This window comes from Spermophilus citellus (genome assembly GCF_964194105.1).
Source record: "Spermophilus citellus genome assembly, chromosome: 7".
In the NCBI taxonomy this organism is placed as follows: Eukaryota; Metazoa; Chordata; class Mammalia; order Rodentia; family Sciuridae; genus Spermophilus; species Spermophilus citellus.
The window spans coordinates 78,209,303-78,228,456 of NC_138188.1; the positions used below are offsets into that span (position 1 = coordinate 78,209,303).

General features: G+C 38.4%; 1 protein-coding gene across 8 annotated transcripts in view; it reads right to left on the bottom strand.

Moving 5' to 3' along the window:
- The window catches only part of MCF2L2 (MCF.2 cell line derived transforming sequence-like 2), a 247,921-nt gene that overhangs the window by 84,708 nt on the left and 144,059 nt on the right, over positions 1–19,154 (bottom strand). For all 8 annotated transcript variants that reach the window (XR_014022845.1, XM_081300602.1, XM_081300604.1 and 5 more), the window contains exons 13-15: positions 17,789–17,966; positions 13,881–13,972; positions 2,540–2,622 (exon numbers count right to left, since the gene is read on the bottom strand). Coding sequence is in view for 7 of the 8 variants with exons in the window: in XM_081300602.1 (XP_081156728.1) it covers positions 2,540–2,622; positions 13,881–13,972; positions 17,789–17,966 (353 nt within the window). In the remaining variant the exon portion in view is untranslated. The remainder of the gene's footprint in view (positions 1–2,539; positions 2,623–13,880; positions 13,973–17,788; positions 17,967–19,154) is intronic.

The window sequence follows — 19,154 nt, forward strand, 5'->3', positions numbered from 1 at the left end:
ACTCTGGTGTGGACACCATTTGTTTATATGATCAGCTCCTGTTTCATGGCAGAGAGGCATGACTGTGCCATCTTAGTCCTCTTCCCATTCAGGCTTGCTGTTGTACCCAGGAGTCCTCTGGTTTATGGAACCACCTAGCATGGCTTCGTTAAAGGACAGGATGCAATGTCTAGGTAGGGGAATGTGCTTTTCTAATATTTTTTTCAGGAAGGGATGACACAATAACCTGCAGCCATAGTGCCTTAAAAACCATTTGAAAAGGTTATATTTTCCTTTTATGTGATACTGTTCAGTAGCTGCCGGAAAGTAGATCTGAAGTCTGCCCTCATCTCTTACCATTAGGAATGCTTGTGCCTAAGCTGGAGTGTTTTGTGCTTTGGTGTATTTGCGTATAGGAAGTACTCATCTGTCTTTCACCTGGTTGCTGTTCAATTCTTAGTGTAGTATAAAAGGTAATCCAGTCTATGTATTTTCTAAAACTTGGAAGCATCTGAATTACTCAGTTGTAGTAGAACATGCAAGGAATGGTTAGGATGTTTGTGGCCAGGACTAAAGTGAATATTGATTACTTAGATGAGTTAATTAACTTGCCCTATATTTGAAGACTACTTGGACACCATAGCTTCAATGAGAATGGGACCAGAGAACTCTGGATGCAGGGTTATCCATTCTGTTCTAACAGAGGAATGGTCCATGTTTGCCTGACCCAGTAGGTTCTTCATTCTGCAGCAGGACAAGGCTTCATCACAGCTAGCCTTATAGTATTCCTTTGTAAGCCTCCATACTGCCTCCAGCATCTGATGCAAACTCTTCTATCTGGTTTTTGAGGCCCTCTGTGACCTTCCTTTCCTTCATCCTCTGGGGCTTGATTTTTCCCACTGCCACCTTTATGCATCATAAATCTCATTGTGCCCTGTCTATGTTGGCTTTTTTTTTTTTTTGCCAGGAACACCATTTCTTCTGCACTGGTTGAGATCTTGGAAATCCAACCCCACCTTCACTTCTTCAAACATCTCCTACCCTCCTCAAATTTATATACTTCATCACATATATTATTATATTATCTACTAATTGTTCCATATGTTTTCTCCTAGCTATAAGTTCTGAAGGTGGGAACTCAGCATATCCTAGCACATAGTGTTCAAAAACCACCTTTTTCCAAATAAAATAATGCAGTGTTATTCTACAAGCCATCAAACTGTGAAGAGATTAATTATTCAGAACTTTTAATGGGCACTATCTGGTATAAAATTTTACTAATACTAATTAAAAGTTGATACTTTATCCAAAAATGTCTAAATGCTTCTCTACGTCAAGCATACTGTAATATCAACTGTAGTGCCAACAAATTCATATTAGTTATATATCAAAACTCAAGTCCAAAATTAGGGATAAATAAGAAATACACATTAAACTGTTATAACAAAGACTGGTGATCTTAAGGTATTTAGGATGGTAGAACAAAAGCTAATCTCATAGATTCTCCTGTCTCCTGATTTATTGATGGATTAGGTTTTCATTTTTTCAAAGTTTTTTGCAAGAACATTTTTGTTTCATTAGTTACATGCTGTAAATTTTTCCTTTGTCAATAGTAGTATGATTTAGTGATCTACTGAAAAATAATACAATAATCAACTAACTTATAGAACACATTTATACTTTTAGAATTATAAAGAAGGTATGGGTTTTGGTAATAGAAAAGCCCCAAAAGATAAACTCACAAATGGAAAACAACAGAACACATCACTATCAAATGGTGCTTTTCAGAGACCACCCTACTAAACACTTTCAGAAATTCTGAATTGGGCCATTCACTGTAACTCAAGGATATATTTAGTAAATAAACCCACATCTGTTTCTTTGAGTATATCTTAAAGTGAACGAATGAAAATAATAAATGGCTTTAGTCAAGGGGCAAGTTCTTAAAGATGTTTGCTCATTCATTTCATAGGCATTTTTTATAGGCCTGTCAAGCCAATCACTACGATAGACCCCAGGGACAGAAGCAGCTCATGAGTCAAATGACATGGGTAGAAAGATGTGACTACTGCCAGAACAGGGGTTATGATGGGGATTCTGAGTAGGAAGGTTTTTATTTTTTTAATAAATTCCCCTTATGCTTTTGGTTTTTACCTCCCTAATTTAGGCTAAGCTGCTTTCACATGTGTGCAAACACCTTCTTGAAGACCAAAAAATAGCATTGGATTTGTATAAATTGTGTACTTTGAGAATGAAGAGCTTTTAAAAGGGTTAAAGTCAATAATTCAGTCAATATCAACATTAGTTTACATGTCATATTCACTTAATACTCCATTTTTGAAACAGTGTACCCTTGGAAGTTTCGTTTATAAGATGTTTTCAATTCTCTTGTTGCTTTTATGAGATGCATGAGTTTTGTTCTCAAGTACATAAGGAAGGTTACTATTTATAGTAAATGCTGTGACTTTCTCTGGGAAAGATAAGGGATGAGATTTAAAACAGAGGATTCCCACCCCCATAGATCTGTAAGAGAAGCCGGCCCCCAGATCTGCTGACTTACTTTCGAGGGGAAAGGTCTTCTCTGTCAAGCTGCTCCAACTCAGGGTTCCCGTCAACATGACTCCTTGTAAATATTTCTTCATTCTGAAGTGAAAGAAATTTTGGTGAGATCTTGTTTCAGGAGACTTTTACTCTATATTTTTCTTCCCCCCAATTTCTGTGTTTGATTCAGCTTTGGTTTTTCTAGATGAGCAGCATGAACAGGTTCTCCTTCAGTTCTTTAACTTTTTTGGGTTTTCCCCAGCCACTCAGATCTGTTACAGTTCACCCTTTAGGAAGGTCAGAAACTCATACTCAAAAGCAGGTGTCCTTTTTCCTTACTTGCAAAGGGCTAGTCACATTGCACTCTTCTGTGCCCTAAAAACAATTCAGAGTTTGAGCTAGAAGGAACAGGAAAAGGATCACTTCACTCAATATCTCCTTGTTTTTGTCTTTGCTTTTGATAAGAAATCCAGGTATGGAGGTATGACGGCTCAAGGCCAGAATGAGCTAGAGGCAAAGATGAGGTAAGCCATTGTGGGCCTCCATGGACTGGTGGTCGGAAGTCACTTTGTCCCACCATCCTTCTGGGCAGTGGGATCTTTAGGTGGCACGGAGGAATGATCACCAGTGTGCGCTCCTAAGCCAGCCAGTGGTTGGAGGCCCCACTACCCCACTTGCCAGATGTGAGATCCTGGGCAAGCTCACTTGGCCTTGGGGCCTCCATTTCCTCACCTAGAACATGGACCCCATACACCATCTGCCCTAGGGAGCCATGGGAAGAATTAAGTGAGAGCATGTGCAAATGCTTTTTATAGTACATGATACTGGCTAATTATTTACTTGTTCCTTATTAATTAATAATTTTATGATACTCTGTTTACTATCAATATTATACAAATCCACTTCATTGTTAAAACTGTTTTCTCTTTCTTCTTCCTTCCTCTCTCTCTCTCTCTCTCTCTCTCTCTCTCTCTCTCTGACAAGAGTCTCACTGTGTTACCCAGGATAGTCTTGGACTCCTGAATGCCAGTGATCCTTCATCTCAGTCTTCCTAGTAGTTGGGACTAAAGGCAGGTGCCACTGTACCTTTAGAGTAAACTGAGTCCTGCCTCTTTTTGACAAATGCCCAGTGTTATTATGAAAAAGAGCCAGGCTTATGTAATTCCTGAGAAGACACTATTAGTATAGATTCATGTTTGCTTGAAAAGTACTAAGTACTTACTTAGAATATAGTGATATATTTCCTGGGTGTTTTAAAATCAATAAGGAGGTGAATTTTTAAAGCCCATCTTCATAAGACATTTTTTTAATAAGTGAAGATCTAAGTCTTTGAAATTGTATTCATCATACTTAGGTTTCTCATTGAATTACTTTTTTAATTTCAAAAATTTCTCAACATTTGTTATTGGGACCATTCAGACAAGTATATTACACAAACTAAGATAGTCTAAGAGACTAATGAAAATGAATATTGATGAAAACCTAACATTTTGTGTGTATGTATGTGTGGATGGGCAGGGGTACAAAGACCTAAGACCTACCTCTAAAAATTAAAAACCAAGTAACAATGCTATGGAACTTATTAATGATTTTTATTGCCAAGAAATATTTTTTGGGGTTGGGAATGTGGCTCACTGGTAGACTCTTTGCCTTCCATGTACCAGGAACCAGATTTGATCTCCAACACCACAAAACAAAAAAAAAAAAATTAGATAAAAGAATGTTGTTATTCTATAATAAAATATCCAAGATTTAGATATTTTAGATTTTAAGATTTATGTGAAGTAATTTTTTATTTTCCTATTGGTTTATGGCCAAATTAAGTCCCTAAGAGTCAGAATAGAAAATTTACTCAAGGCCAAAATTTTTAATAGTGAGTGAACAAAAATTAGATGATACATGTTCTCAGATCTGGAAAAGCATTTTATTTCAATTAAAAATTTTTTTTTAACTTTAATATTAGGTTATTAGGGTTTAAGTTATATACCATAAAATTAACTTTTTAATATGTATAATTTATTGACTTGACAATTAATTGTGTATCCAGCTGTGAACCCTCCACAATCTCAGGTCCCCTTATGTTCCTATGTAGCCACTCTCTTCCCTCTGCTTCCAGTCCCTGGCAACCACTGCTCAGACTTCTATCCTCTGGATTTGCCGTTTCAAGATCACTGTGTGAATGGCATCCTGGAGCACCTAGCCTTTGAGTCCAGCTTCTCTTACTGGCAAGTGTTTTGGTGATGCATCTCTGGTGCTGCCAATATCAATAGCCATGTTTTATTGCTAAGTAGTCTTCACTGTATGGACATACTATACTTTCTTTATTCCCTTCAGTAAATATTTTAATCTGATACTATGTAAATATTGTTTCAGCTATATAGATCAGGTTACAGTTCTGTTCCAGTGAGTTATTTATATTCGGTAAAAGGGAATATAGATGTAGAAAAGGCCCTCTTACAAAAGTATCGTGGAGGCCAATTTAATGGAAATAAAAAAGATTCCTTGTAAATGATAACTGAAAGTTAAAAGATGAGCTTTCCCCCAAGAATAGGTGGAATATGTTGGATGTGTCCTTGTAAAATAGGGGAGAGTGACAGGCTATTCAGCCAGTTGTTGACAGTGCACCTGGGCTAATAGAAGGAAGTTAAGGTGAGGCAGTTTTATTATCTGTCATGCCACCCAGAGCAAGGATTTTAAAATGTTCAGTAGGGGGATGGGAATAGGAAAGACAGTTCAATGAATCCAATAGAACTTTCCCATGTTCATATATGAATACACCACCAGTGAAACTCCCCATCATGGATAACCACAAGAATGGGATCCTAATTAGAATAAATTATACTCCATGTATGTATAACATGTCAAAATACACTCTACTGTCATGTATATTGGAAAAGAACAAATAAAAAAAAGTCCATTGAACTAAAGAAAGTTGTGGGTCATTAATATTTTTTGTAGATAATCTTTTCCAATCTGGTATCAAATCCAGAAAGCAAATAGATATCAGATATATTGATTTAGTCAATTTATCTCTAAAATAAAATGTTAACCTTATATTCCAATAAGATGCCATTCTTTTAAGAGTCTAAATTTTAGTTCGTTGTTATATACATCTGACCAGGGACTAAAAAATATTTTTTATAAGTCAATGTAGGGAAGTAAACACTAGTCCTAGGATTTAAAAAAACCCAAAGTTTTCACCACACTATCCAAGCTCTTTCTTCATACTTTTTATAAAAATTTAACCAGTTAATATGGCAGTTAAAGTTATACTATATTCCTTTCTAGATCCACATCCTGTGTCTGAATTACCCACTGGACTTTGAACTCCAGTCTTATTCATCTTTGCATACCGACCATGTAATACAGGGCTTTCAGAGGAGTAACCAATGCTATTGACAAACCTTTCTCTCACTGTAAAACTTGCTTCTAATTATACAGTGAACTGTGCTCTTTCCCACTCCAATGATCTATTGTTTGTGGGGTGGACTGTAGAGTCTTTTGTTTCATAATAACCTAGTGATGAACACTTTGTAACAGTGACTCAAGGCATAGATCTTGACTTCCTCACCTTGTACACTGAATGATGACACATCTCCAATTTATGGGATTTGTACACTTGAGACATCCTCTTAGGCTTACAGAAATGCCTTGGCCTAGACTCAGCAGTATCACTCCATGTTGTTACCACATGTCAGACAGTCCAGGTGGAGCAAAGGGAGACTCCTCTGCCAATCAAGTCTGATGGACTATAACATGGGTACCGTGGAAAGGTCCTCAGTAATCTGGAACCACTTTAATAAGAGCCTGCTGTGAGGTAGCTGCCCTGTACATCCATTTTTGTTAAGTCTCAGATTAGTTGTGTTGTAGCGTAGTGGCTTCCAAAGTCTGACCATAGCCCACAGGCAGCACACGTGCCACAGATATGGAAAACTTTTTCAGGTATATTGTAACTGATGTAATACATCTATTTTAAAATTATGCTATTCATTTTCATTCTGCTTCTTATTAATTAATTAATTAATTAATTTATGTTAGTGAATCTACCAAACTGAATTTACATTCACCATTATGACTTATAATTCAAAAATCTCTTATAAATAAAAAGAACACAGTTTGGATATGAGAAGTAGCCCTAGATGGAAATTTCTGGCTACCTTCTCTTTTTTTTGTTTTTAAAGAGAGAGTGAGAGAGGGAGAGAGAGAGAATTTTAATATTTATTTTTTAGTTATCGGCGGACACAACATCTTTGTTTGCATGTGGTGCTGAGAATCGAACCTGGGCCGCACGCATGCCAGGCAAGCGCGCTACCTCTTGAGCCACATCCCCAGCCCTGGCTACTCTCTATTTAAAAATAAAAATACCTTGGTACCTTAGTTCTCTCATCTGTAAAATAAGGATAATTATGTTCACATCAGAGGGTTGATAAGGCAGTTACAGATTACATTCTAAAATGCTTAGCACTAATGGCTCAATAAATGGTAGTGGTGGTTGACTAATACCTACCTTTTAAGGATTAAATGAGGTTCTGCTTGACTTTCAGTAAGTACGAGGCAATAACTACCTTCCTATATAAACCATGGACCCAAATTTTTAACTATGAAGAGCTAGCCAAGCTACTCAATTTCTCTGGAATTTTCTTGTGTATAAAATGAAGGAGATGTGTGATTTGGCTATGAAACATACCTCTGCTTATAATATAAAATACCAAGATAGGTGCTGTTGTTTCTGATTTTGAGATGAAAGTTGAATTGTAGCTGACCTGCTTTTGGGGAAAATTTAAATTGTAATAGGGGGAAGAGGCTATATTCAAGTAAAAGCTTGCTTATCAAATACACCAAAGAAATTGACCACAGGCCAATCACCAGTGGCTACTTTATTTCTTTGCTAGTAATTCCTATGAGCCTCATGGAAATATAAAATGATACTCTTTTAAAGTAGAGCCTAATAATTTCTTGTGAAATCGAGTCCTGATTCCCTTCAATTATCCTAAGAGTTGTCACGGAGCTACATAAAGGGAGCCAGGTTCCTCAGCTAACTAGTCCTGTAAGAGGAACCAACTCAAACTACCCCCTCCAGAACCCAAACAGGTGGCGCAGCCCCTCTCCCTTTATAGTCATTTTGTCCTCAAGAAAAAAGGGTGGCAATGGAGGAGGCAGGCTGGAAACTGCTCTAGGCCTTCAACCCCAGCTCCATCTCAGCCTCTCTCCAGTGTCCAAGTGCCACCAACCAACATACGGGTTCTGCAGCAGCATCCTAAATGTTGATTCTCATATTCTCAACAAATGTAGATAATCTAATTGTTCCATCTCCCCTATATTTTAAAAAAGTACATGCTTTCAAAGTTAAAAACAAACAAACCAGAAAATAGGTTAATTTTGAGCCTGAAAGAATTTTGTAGAAACAGCCCTGATAGCTGCAGTGGGAGGAGCTTTGATTGAGTAGGGAGGGCAGTGGGTGGGAAGGCTTTGGGACATTGCATAGACTAAAGCCCTTTGGAAGAAAAGGGCAGACTTGAGGAACAAGCGCAAGTGGTCCTGAGGTTCTGTGGACATGGGAAATGATTAGAGAATGATAAGGAATGGAACTTAAGTGCACACTTTGCCTGTTATGATTCCTCTCTTATACTTAAAACCTCAAATTTCCCAGCTAATATCACTTAATTAGTTCAGTTTTCTTATGGATAAATTAGTGGAACTAATACTTTACACTATTGGTAGTATTTTGTTTACAGGGAAAACTGCAAATGCTTTTTAACATTATTTTGAAGGTCTAATTCTTTTTAAAGTATCAAAAATTGAGAAATATGTCATAGAATGCCTTTTTCCCATTCCCAAACCAAGAAAATAAAAGGAAAGGAAATAAGCCATGCCAAGAACACTGAAAAAAAATTGTCCATATGTCCTGAATTCTCTCGGGGGGGGGGGGCTGATTTCATGTGATTGTAACCTCAATACACAAATTTTAATGCAACTTAATTTTATACCTGTAAATCGTTTTAACTGATTAATAAAATTACAAATCAGTAAAGGGCTTTATTAGGTCAAGCTATAGCTGAGCAAACGTGGTCCCTAAGCTGGTTCACAAATAGTTTCTGCATATAGCTGCAAGGTCAATGGATTGACTGGCCTAGAATTAATGGTGCGGGGAGGGCTGCAACCACCAAGCAGCGTTAGACTCACTGAGAGAAATCGAGAGTGTAGGTTGCTATCACAGATCTCTGAAATGATGGACTCAAACTTTATCAGTCCTAATTCCTACTGCCTCTCATGAGTATTTCATCTGGGCAAAAAATTTTATCCTATGAGGAATTCAAGATGGAAACCTCAGAGGTATCATCAATATCTTTCTTTCCCTCCCTATTAAATTCTCCCCTTGTCTTCTCTGCCTTGATCTACTCCTTTGTGCACCAAACTTTCTCTGTGAGTCTAGTGTGTTCCAGGCATGGGAAGAACACTGGGTCAATGGGTTTGATTTCTGTCCATTTCCCTTTTTGCTGCTGCCACCAATGAAGTTTCACCTGAGCTGTGACAACTGCTGCCAGGTGTCAGCCTGTCTGCCTGTTAGCACCTTCCTCCTTCCATCAACAATCCTCTACCAAAGTCTTCAAAATCTTTTCTCTGGTTGACCTTCTCTGCATTCTTGAACCATTCCCAGAATAGACCATACCCCTCAGACTTTGGAGACTTTATATCCTTCCCATCATGGAATGCCCTTCTCTAACTTACCTTTGAAAGTGGTATTTATTCTTTAAAGATGGTGCCACTCCTTGGAAAACCATTCCCAATATCCTTATTATGAACTGCTCTTTTTCTACCCTCAAACACATTGTATTTTGTTGACTGTGAGTAAGTCATTCTATTTTATATTACAAAGTACTGAATATGTGTTTCTCCCATGAAATTTCCATGTTTTCAAGGTTAAGCCCAATGACAGAATGATTTTCATATAATGCATCAAATTGCTTCAAACAATATTAAATTGAGCTGAATAAACTGCCAAAACTGGATCCATCAAATGTTCTAGTCATGTCAATTTTTATATTGGTATTAATGTCATTGTTTTTTCTGATTCAGTTTCTTTGGTGAGCAAAGTGTAATTGACACTTTTCTTCTCTAAACTTTGAATTCAATATTAGCTAGAGAGATCTAGATCCAATTTTTTGAGTCCTCCTTTGTCCAAGTCCCCATGGCCTATGAATGTGGATCTAGCAGTGTTTCAAAAGTGTGGTCATTGTATCCTGGTCACTCTTGTCACGAAATGTGCAGATAGAAAATTCAGATTCCTGGATCCTACCCAAGACCTCCCTAACCAGAATCTTTGTGGTAGAGTCTGGGGATCTGTTTTAAGGCTCTCAGCATTAGGGGTGGGGGTGGGGGTGGGTGCAGGAAACCTTTAGATTCTTCCTTCTGGAAGCTCTCTGGAGAGCTTAGTTGGGGGTGCCTCAAGAATTTGGTGGGGTCCCTCAATTTCCTGTCAAGTATCAGAAGGAGAGCACCAAAATGTGTTTATAGTTCACACAGGTCTCTTGTTGAGAATCAGAAAGCTTAAATGAAACTTTTGGGACTAAAGGTAGTGACAAGACAAGGAACTAAATATGGCCCCTAATCTGTTCTCATTTGGCAAAAAGGCCTGCATATTAGAATTCCATTTAAGGCCCAAATCTAACTTTCCTTCAGCTTCTTTTCATCTTTTACACAGGACACTCTATCTATAAACATAGGATTGAGTGAGAAACTAAAACTCCCTAGGAGTCTGCTGTGTGTTGGGCATCATGCCAGGTGGCTCTACAAGTTCCTCATTTACTCAACTCCAACTCATCTACCCATGAAATTGCTAATTATTTGTTATTTGTCCCCATTTTGCGAAAGAGGAATTTTAGGATATGAGAAATTAACTGCTTGCTAGGTAAATTAGGTAAATAATCAGATAAGTTAGGTAGCCAAGGACAATGTCAGATTAATAAACTGCTGATTCAAGTGTCAGCTCCACTATTTATGAGTAGGACGGCCATTGGGGAACTCAGCATCTCTGAGTCTTTCCAACACTGCTAATGAAATCAGGGCTAACAATCTCCTCTCAAGGTACTGAGGAATGGAGCTGAAATCAGGTTCTTACAGTGCCTGGCCCACACTCCTCTTGCCTCTCCAATTCTCCTTCTAGCCTTTGTTTTAAAAATATTTATATTTTTTAAATTAGGGAGCCTATTTACTCAGAAGCCTGCAAAGCCTCTGTTTCTTTAAACAACTTATTAGGTGACCAGATACACAGTTCACTCTTCACTTTGCACCTTTGTGGGTGCAATTCAGGAAAAAGCCCTTGGTCAGCCTCTGGCTTCTGTCTTCCGTAGAGGCTATGATGTGAGCAGTGTGGGAGGCGGCTTCCATGAGTCATGCTTTTAACTTCCAGTTAAGACTCGCAGAACAGGAAATGGCCACATCACTATTGCCAATAACCACAGTGAATCTCTTCCACCTCTGGGCTTTCCCAGTGAGCTGAGCTCCGGCAAAACTGTTGCCAGATGGCTAAGGGACAGTCTCAGCTGCCTTGGGGACAACCTGAGCTGCCTTGTCAGGTTTGGCTTATCATGTTGCAGAGAACTGGCACAGCAAGGTTCACCCCAGCAGCGAAGAGCCTTTTGGGGCAATGATTCTTCAAACAATTTCAAACCACATCATGGTTTTAGTTAAAGGTAATCATCAGTGACTCTAGTAGCAAGTAAAAACAGCTTTGATTGACAGCTTTTTTTTTTCTCTGAATATTTACTGTTCAAGGAAAGGGGTGGCATTTATCATGATGTTATGACTCACTCTGTCACACTGGGTGTGACTTCATTTCAAAAAACTTTCAGTTCTAGAACTAAGGCCAAAAGGATGTCAGAACTGCCACTCAGGTTCAGAGGCATGCCTACTCTATCCAGCCAGGTCATCTGTCTTGGACAATGGCACTAAATGTAAATAACAATAATGACTGCTCTCTCCTTCTTTCCCTTTTAATAAGCAGAGGTCCATGCAGATATTCATTACATGTTCTTTCCTATCCTGTTTCTTACTACATTTCTTGCATATTCTGGAATAACTATTTCCCTGATTCTACTACCCAGCTTATAATTGCACTTATTGGTTCTAGACTTCTCAGTTTAGGATTTGGGGATTTTGTGCATAATCCACTTTCTTCCTATTCATGTTGTTCAAGACTTTGTTTGACTCTGCTTACAGTCCTCTCATAGCATTGGTCTTCACAAGCAAAAGTTTAACTAGCTTGTCTTTACTTCATCCACCACGTTGACTGTTAACATACACACATTTCTGGGAAAAGCCCTTATTATACACACAAGTCAACAGTAAGGAAAAAGGCAACTAAGTGTAGAAGCAGGATTTAAACACGCACATGTGCTTGCTTAACAGTACCCAGGCTGATGGTGATCTTCCCACACACATGGAGGGAGCTAGCCCCTTAGCAGAATGGACTTAGAATCTGAATGAAACAGCAGCATAGCAGAAGGAAGAAACCAACAGTCTAGAGGACAGAGCCTCTTGGGTCCTACCCAATACTTTCCAAGCCCAGAGGCCTCTGATTCTGTACCTACCACCCCTCATTTTTCACTTACAACAAAAATAGGTCTTCTATTTAACACTCACAATTATTAAAATAATTTACTTCTAATTTGAATTCTTTTATAGAGAACCTCCATGTACTTAAAACTTTCATGGTATCTTTAAAAAGTGTGTAGATCAGGGGTTGGGGCTGTAGCTCAGTGGCAGAGTGCTTGCCTAGCCTGGGTGAGGTGCTAGGTTTGATTTTCAGCACTACATAAAAATAAACAAAAGCATTATGTCCATCTACAACTACAATTTTTTTAATTGTGTAGGTTATAAATGTGTTGTCTGATGACAAGCAAAGTAAGTCACAAGAGATGTAAGTTCTAATCATCTCATGAGTCAATGGCAACATCATAAGAGTTTAGGGGGACACTTCTGGGCTAGGGATGATGTTCCCCAGAAGTCTAGGGTGCAGAGAAGGATAGGCTGATGGTGTCCCTTTTTAATAATCCCACAGACTTTAAGGGTGTCAAGTCAGGTGATGTTTCACTGTGTTTACATATTTAAAAAAATTACCATTTACTTTTTTAAATGACTGATCAATATAGTATGAAATGCAAACTGTTTCATTACTCAAAAGACAAGGATGATGCAATTCCTCCAACCAAGTGAGATTTGGAAAAAGATAGCAAAATCCTGATCTGCCTAGAATACAAAGGATGACTAATTGGCAGAAGAATGTAGTTTGCTCTCTCTAAGAAGTCTGCTGGGAACTTTAGTTTCCACCCTGTTTCTGCTTCCAGGAAAAAAAGCCTAAGACTTGCTCTCTGCTTGACTCCTTACTGGTCAGTGGAGTTGCTATAGGTCCTCTATTCAGATCCTTCAGGGACTGATGATGGATCCAAACTGTTACTGAAGTTCATCTGAGCCCATGGTCTGCTGATCTCAGGTTTCAGAACCATTCAGCCAGCTGATTATTTAATTTATAAACTCTTCTGTGTTTGCCTTGTAGCAACATATATTTAAAATTCATTTTATTTGTGTTTTTAAATATAACGCTCCTTTACAATTGTACATACATTGCTTGGCCATTTTCCAATTTTCATGTGATGCTCAAAACATTCCCAGGAAGTAGCTCTTGTTATCCCAATTTTTACAGACAAGAAACTGAGGCTTATATAAGTTATAATGCTTAACCCCAGGACTGTCTGATTCCAAAGCATATGCTTTTCTTTTCCCTTTGAAATAATTACATAGAGTCACATGAGGTTGTAAAGAAATATATAGGGCAGTCCCACATACCTTTTTCCCTACCTCCTCCAATGTTAACATCTTACATGCTATAGTGTAATGTAGAATGGACTTGACGTGCGACACAGAGCTTATTTAGGGTTTCCCAGTTATTCAGGTGTGGGTGTGTGTGTGTGCATGTGTGTAGCTCTGTGTAACATTCATGCTCTTTTTCTACACAAACCACACACTATTCCACCCATCTTAAATATGAAGTCAGATTACAAGAGTAACTAACATGACTTCTCCCTTAAAACATTGTCTAGCAGCAAGTACATACAGGATCAAACAGGATTCATTTCTAGCTGCAATTGAGATGAAAGGAAAGGAAGAAAAGAAAAAAATCCTATAAACACTAGCTCTTGGAGCACTACTTTGTGCTGTGTGCCTTCATGGGCACATCTTCTGGAGGTGATGATAGGTCATCATAGGGGAGCACAATTTGTTGATTTTTTTGGGGGGGGGGGATTACACTGGCAATCCTATCCTGTTAGAAATTTCTACCAGTGAAAGAAAAGTAATTTTACCTTGACTTCGAATTTAGCTCCATCATCTTCCTTTTCCAGGGAGCTCAAATCTGTCTCCGTGTGAGGTTCCTCAGATGTTCTTGGAAGAGGAGCTAAAGCAACAGAGAAAACATATCATTGATTTGGTTACTCCACTTATAAACTATATCTCAGAGGACTTCACTGACTTGGATGGGCCCTGTCCATGCGGATGACTGACAAGCTTCGTGAGCTGCTGAACAGACGTTCTCCTGGGTGGATGCAATTAAAGGTGAGGGGAAAATGCAGAATATAAGCAGAGTCCTTGATCCCAGGGATTTGACACGTAAGCTAAAGAAACAAAAGTCACACCCACACCACTTGAAACAGCAAACTACAAGGTATTGGTAAATACAATGTGGTAAGAACAATAGAATTTTATCCATTCTTTTCCATTTTATCATTCCCATTCTTAATGGTCACCTCATAGACCACCTGCTTCATGAAGACTTTCCAGATTGGCACAATTGTATGAACTCTTTTATGCTAAGCATAAAAGAATTATTAACATGCTTCGAATTACAGAATGCTTTACTTATGCTGTATAATACTGCATTTGATAGTGTTCTTGAATTAGAAGACTAAGTTCTAGGAACCATGTTTGATTGAATATCTTTTCATTTTAAAAAATAATTAACTTGTACTTAGAGAAAATTTGGAAAATACTAAAATTTTACTATTTAAACAAATCACTTAGCATATTTCCTTAGAGTTTTCTTTAAAATGCTCTTTGTCTCTCCACACACACACAGACACACACACACACATGATGTCACTCATACTATGACTGTAATGGGATGTCCACGCCTGGCTTAACTAGAGGAAGTTGCTGCTGATCTGATGATGTAATGGTTGAATTTCAGAACCAATGGATCCATGCTTGTGTGATAGAATCAATTGAGTCAGGAAGGAATGGGGCTGTCTTGCTCTTTCTTTCCTCTTTCAGTCACTTTATTGCCTTCTCTCCTTCCCACAAGGCTCTCAAGCACCTGGAGGTATACGTTCTTCATGCTCCATGTTCATTGGTAGTCAGACTGGAACTTGGGGAAGAGAAGCCCTGGACAGGCTTTCTAATCTGCTTTATCAGCTTTATTCAGTGCTGGGAATGATGGCCACAAGGCTAATAAGTGAATAGTTCTTAGAGTTCTCGTCACTGTCACTATCTTGGAGTTACAGAATAAATGGATTAACCAGAGGCAGAACTTGAACATTTCTAGGTCCTATACCAACATGCCATCCATCTAATGCCACTAATATTATATTATAATCAGAGAAATCTCTGAACCTTAACTTCTTCATCTGTAAAAGGGGGGAGGTCATGAGAAAGCCTACAACATAGGGTTGTTATGAGGCTTTAATGAGTTCGTAGATGTAAAGTATACAGTAGGACTCAATACATTTTAGCTATTATTATAGCCACAGCATTAAATTTTTTTTCACATTCCTTATGAACTTCAGAGGTTCAGTGTTGCACCAAAGGCACTCGGCTGAGATGGTAGCTCTCACCTCTAAGCTCCGCCACTCACCTCCTTTATGTTATGGAATACCACTGTTTATCTTGGCACAAACTCAGTTACTAAGGAATCAGACAAATGTGTTTGAAAATCCCATTAGTCAACTACTAGAGTCCACATATAGTGGTTACTTGCCAAAAACAAAAGAGTAGGATTATTCTGCAAAATGAGCTGGTTGCCTGCCCGAGGTCAAGGGCAACCTGTGCAGACATGAAGATTTGCTTAACCTGGAACGTTTTCTCTTTTTCTTATATAATTATCTAAACTTTATAACACCAGGGCTGGGAGGTGTGTGGCTCAATGTCAGAACATGTACTTAGCATGTGATGGGCCCTGGGTTCAATTCTTAGCACCTAAATAAGTAAACATTTATTTATTTAGGTGCTATGATAGAGCATATACTTAGCATGTGCATAGCTCTGGGCTAAATCCCAGCACCACACACACACACACACACATATATATATATATATATATATATATAACTATACCACAATGGAAGATTAACATATATAGATGTAATATTATTTATAATAAGAATAGAACAGAGGATGATCAGTGGGGACATGTGGAACTATGCTAAATTAAAGAGGCATATGATAATTCCTACAGAAATATCTAGGGTAAAAACTAAGCAAAAAAGTAGGCTAAAAAATTAATAGAGGAATTAAAACCGAATATTAAAAAATATTTGGTAAGACAGAAGAAGTCAGAAAAGGAGGAAAACAGGAACAAGAATACATAAGACCACCAGGCAACAGAAAACCAAATAGCTATTCTGAATCCAACTATTTCAATACTTACTTTGTATGTAGTTGGACTAAACATGCCACTTAAAAGGTAGATGTAGGGGCTGGGAACATAGCTCAGTTGGTAGTGTGCTTACCTCGAATACACAAGGCCCTGAGTTCAATCCCCAGCACCACACACACACACACACACACACACAATGCATTAAAAGGCAGATGTGAAAAAAATGTATTTAAAGAAAGGCATAAGTGTATGTTCCTATAAAAACTATACTATAACTATAAAGAAAGAATAGAAAAAGATGCACCATGCAAACATTAAGTGTAGGAAAGATAAAATGATTACTATATTAATATTAGACAAAATAGACTTGAAGAATATTACTAAAGAAAAGGAGTGGAGAACAGATATTTCACAATTACAAAAGGGCTAGTGGGTCTGGAAGATATGAAAATTATGAATATGCATGTGCTTAATATCAAAGTTTTACAATGCATGATATGAGAAATGACATACATCATGTCCACAAGCAGTTTATTCCAGCAATGTACAGTTGCTTTAACACTTGAAAATAAATCCTTGTAATCCACTGTCATAACAGGGAATCACATGGAGAGAAGCCACATGATAATCTCAATGTATTTGTACTCATCATGAGGAATATCTGAAAAATTCAGTACTTATTTGTGAGAAAAAAACTCACAGAAAACTAGAAATCAAAGGGAAATTCCTCCATTTGATAAAAGGCATCTATGGAAAAGTTTGCTCACATGATCGTTAAAGGTGAACCATGAACTCTTTCCCCTAATATTGAGAAAAGACAAGAATGCCTGCTGTCACTTCTATAAAACATTGGGGGGGTCCCAGCCATTCCACTGAGACAAGGGGAAAAGGGATAAAGATAGAAACAAAATATATTCTTATTCTTAGTTATATATGATAAACTTCATTGTCTACAGGCTAAAAATAAACATGAAATGTCCAAGACTTTTACTTTCTTAACTACTACATTGTTAAGAGAAATTAAAGATGACTAAAATAAATGAAGACTTATAACACTCAGAAATGGAAAGACTCAATAGGTTTAAGATGACAGTTCTCCTCAAATTGGTTCATGTATCTGTATGATCCTATTCACAAGCCCAGGAGAATTTGAAACAGCATTCTGAAATTTATATGGAAATGAGCAGAACCTAAAATAACCAAAAGAATATTGAAAAATATTTACATTACCTGATCTTAAGTCTTACTAATAAGTTATCATAATAAAATTCTGTGGGATTGGTGTAATGATTTACCTATTTTTTTTATCTTTTCCAAGAGCCAATCTTACCACTCCATTACTAATTAACTGTGGACTTTTAAAGGCTTTTAACAGAGTCTGCTACATTGCTAGTGTCATTTGTGCATCTGTATTATTCCTTTTCTAGACTGTGAGCTTCTCCTTGTATGTCAGCACTCAGTGTCATCTAAGTGCTTACAAAAGTCTTCAGGGTCTGCACCATGTCATGACTGTCATTTGATGAAACAATGACCTCAATACATCTTAGGCAACTGCAATCTCAATCCTCAAGTTCACTGATGAAACACAAAAGCCACAAAACTTCCTTCTCCCAAATAACCTACCCAAGGCGGAGGGCTGGTTGGTTTTTGGTGATACCCACTTTGGGGAGGACTCAGGATGGGGGGCCACAGGTTGCACTGGGCGAGTCTGTTTGGCTGCCAATTTCATCAGACTCACTTGCCTCTTGTGAAATATTTCCTGCACATCACTCAGCTTCTGCAGAACTTTCTGGGCTTTGGCCTAGAGGAACAAAAGCAAACCATAAGTAGGTCTCTCTGTACCTGGTCTGAGAACATGAAGCATTTTCTTTCTTCCTTTCCTTCCTTTTTCCCTTCCTTCCTCCCTCCCTCAGGTGCCTCTTCTTTGGGTATCCTTATACAAGTCATTGTGTGTCTTGCTGAGCTCTAGAATTGTGCTTCTAAAGAGTCTGTGTCTCCCACTTGAGATCTTTGAAACTTTTGGGTCCTCTTCACTACTGTTTCTCCAGGGCTCAGAACTCTGCCAGGCATAGGAGAGTGCTCAGTAAACATATGTTGAGTGGATAAGTCATGTCCATTAATGATAGAAAAGGATGTCACAAGGCCACAGATAAAGGACATTAGGTCAATGCACAAAACAGGAGGATATTGAAATTGGAAAGATATCCTGAATAAAGATCCTGATGGAGAAAGAAGATAGTGCTCCTAGGGGAAACAGTGGCTACATTCTGAAGCAGGATCAAGGAAACCATGAAGCACCTGTAATAAAAAGGATACACATTTAGCTTTTGTTCTGCATGACCCCTTCTCTCTAAGTAGGAAAACAATACACGGAAGAAACACCAGGAGAAAGAGCTCACAGACATTCCCCGACTATACGCTCTATAACAAAGGCTGGGGAAAATAAGGAACAAGCCTCAGGTTCCGCCAAGGTCTGCCTGCATACAAAACGTTCCTCCAGCCTCACTTCCAGTAGGATGTCCCTCTAGCTCTGGTGGGTTAGGGGAAGTGGGGTCACACCTACTCTGACTTCCATGTCCTGTGTGATCTGAACCACTAAAGGAAGGACTCTGAACGAGAGAGCCGAACCACCACAAATCACACAAGTGGCTATAAGGATGACTCATTCTGAAAGTGTAGGCTCAGCATAGCCCCTGGGAGGTTGATGCAGTTTATAACTGGAAAATACATTCATTTTCTGAGAGAGCAAAGAGCCCTGAGGCAGGACTTGGAGCAATCAGGTTTCCATGGCCCAGGAGAACTGGCTGCACAAATGTTCCCTGAAGCTGAAGACCCTATCAATGCTGCCCTCAGGGCCAAGATATGGGGCTGGTCTCACTCTTTGAAGGGTCTCAGAGTTCAGAGTTGTGCTCTTTTACACAGTAATCACTAGTCAGTGGCTGTTGAGCACCTGAAATGCAGCCAGTCGGATTTGAGATATAGTACTATA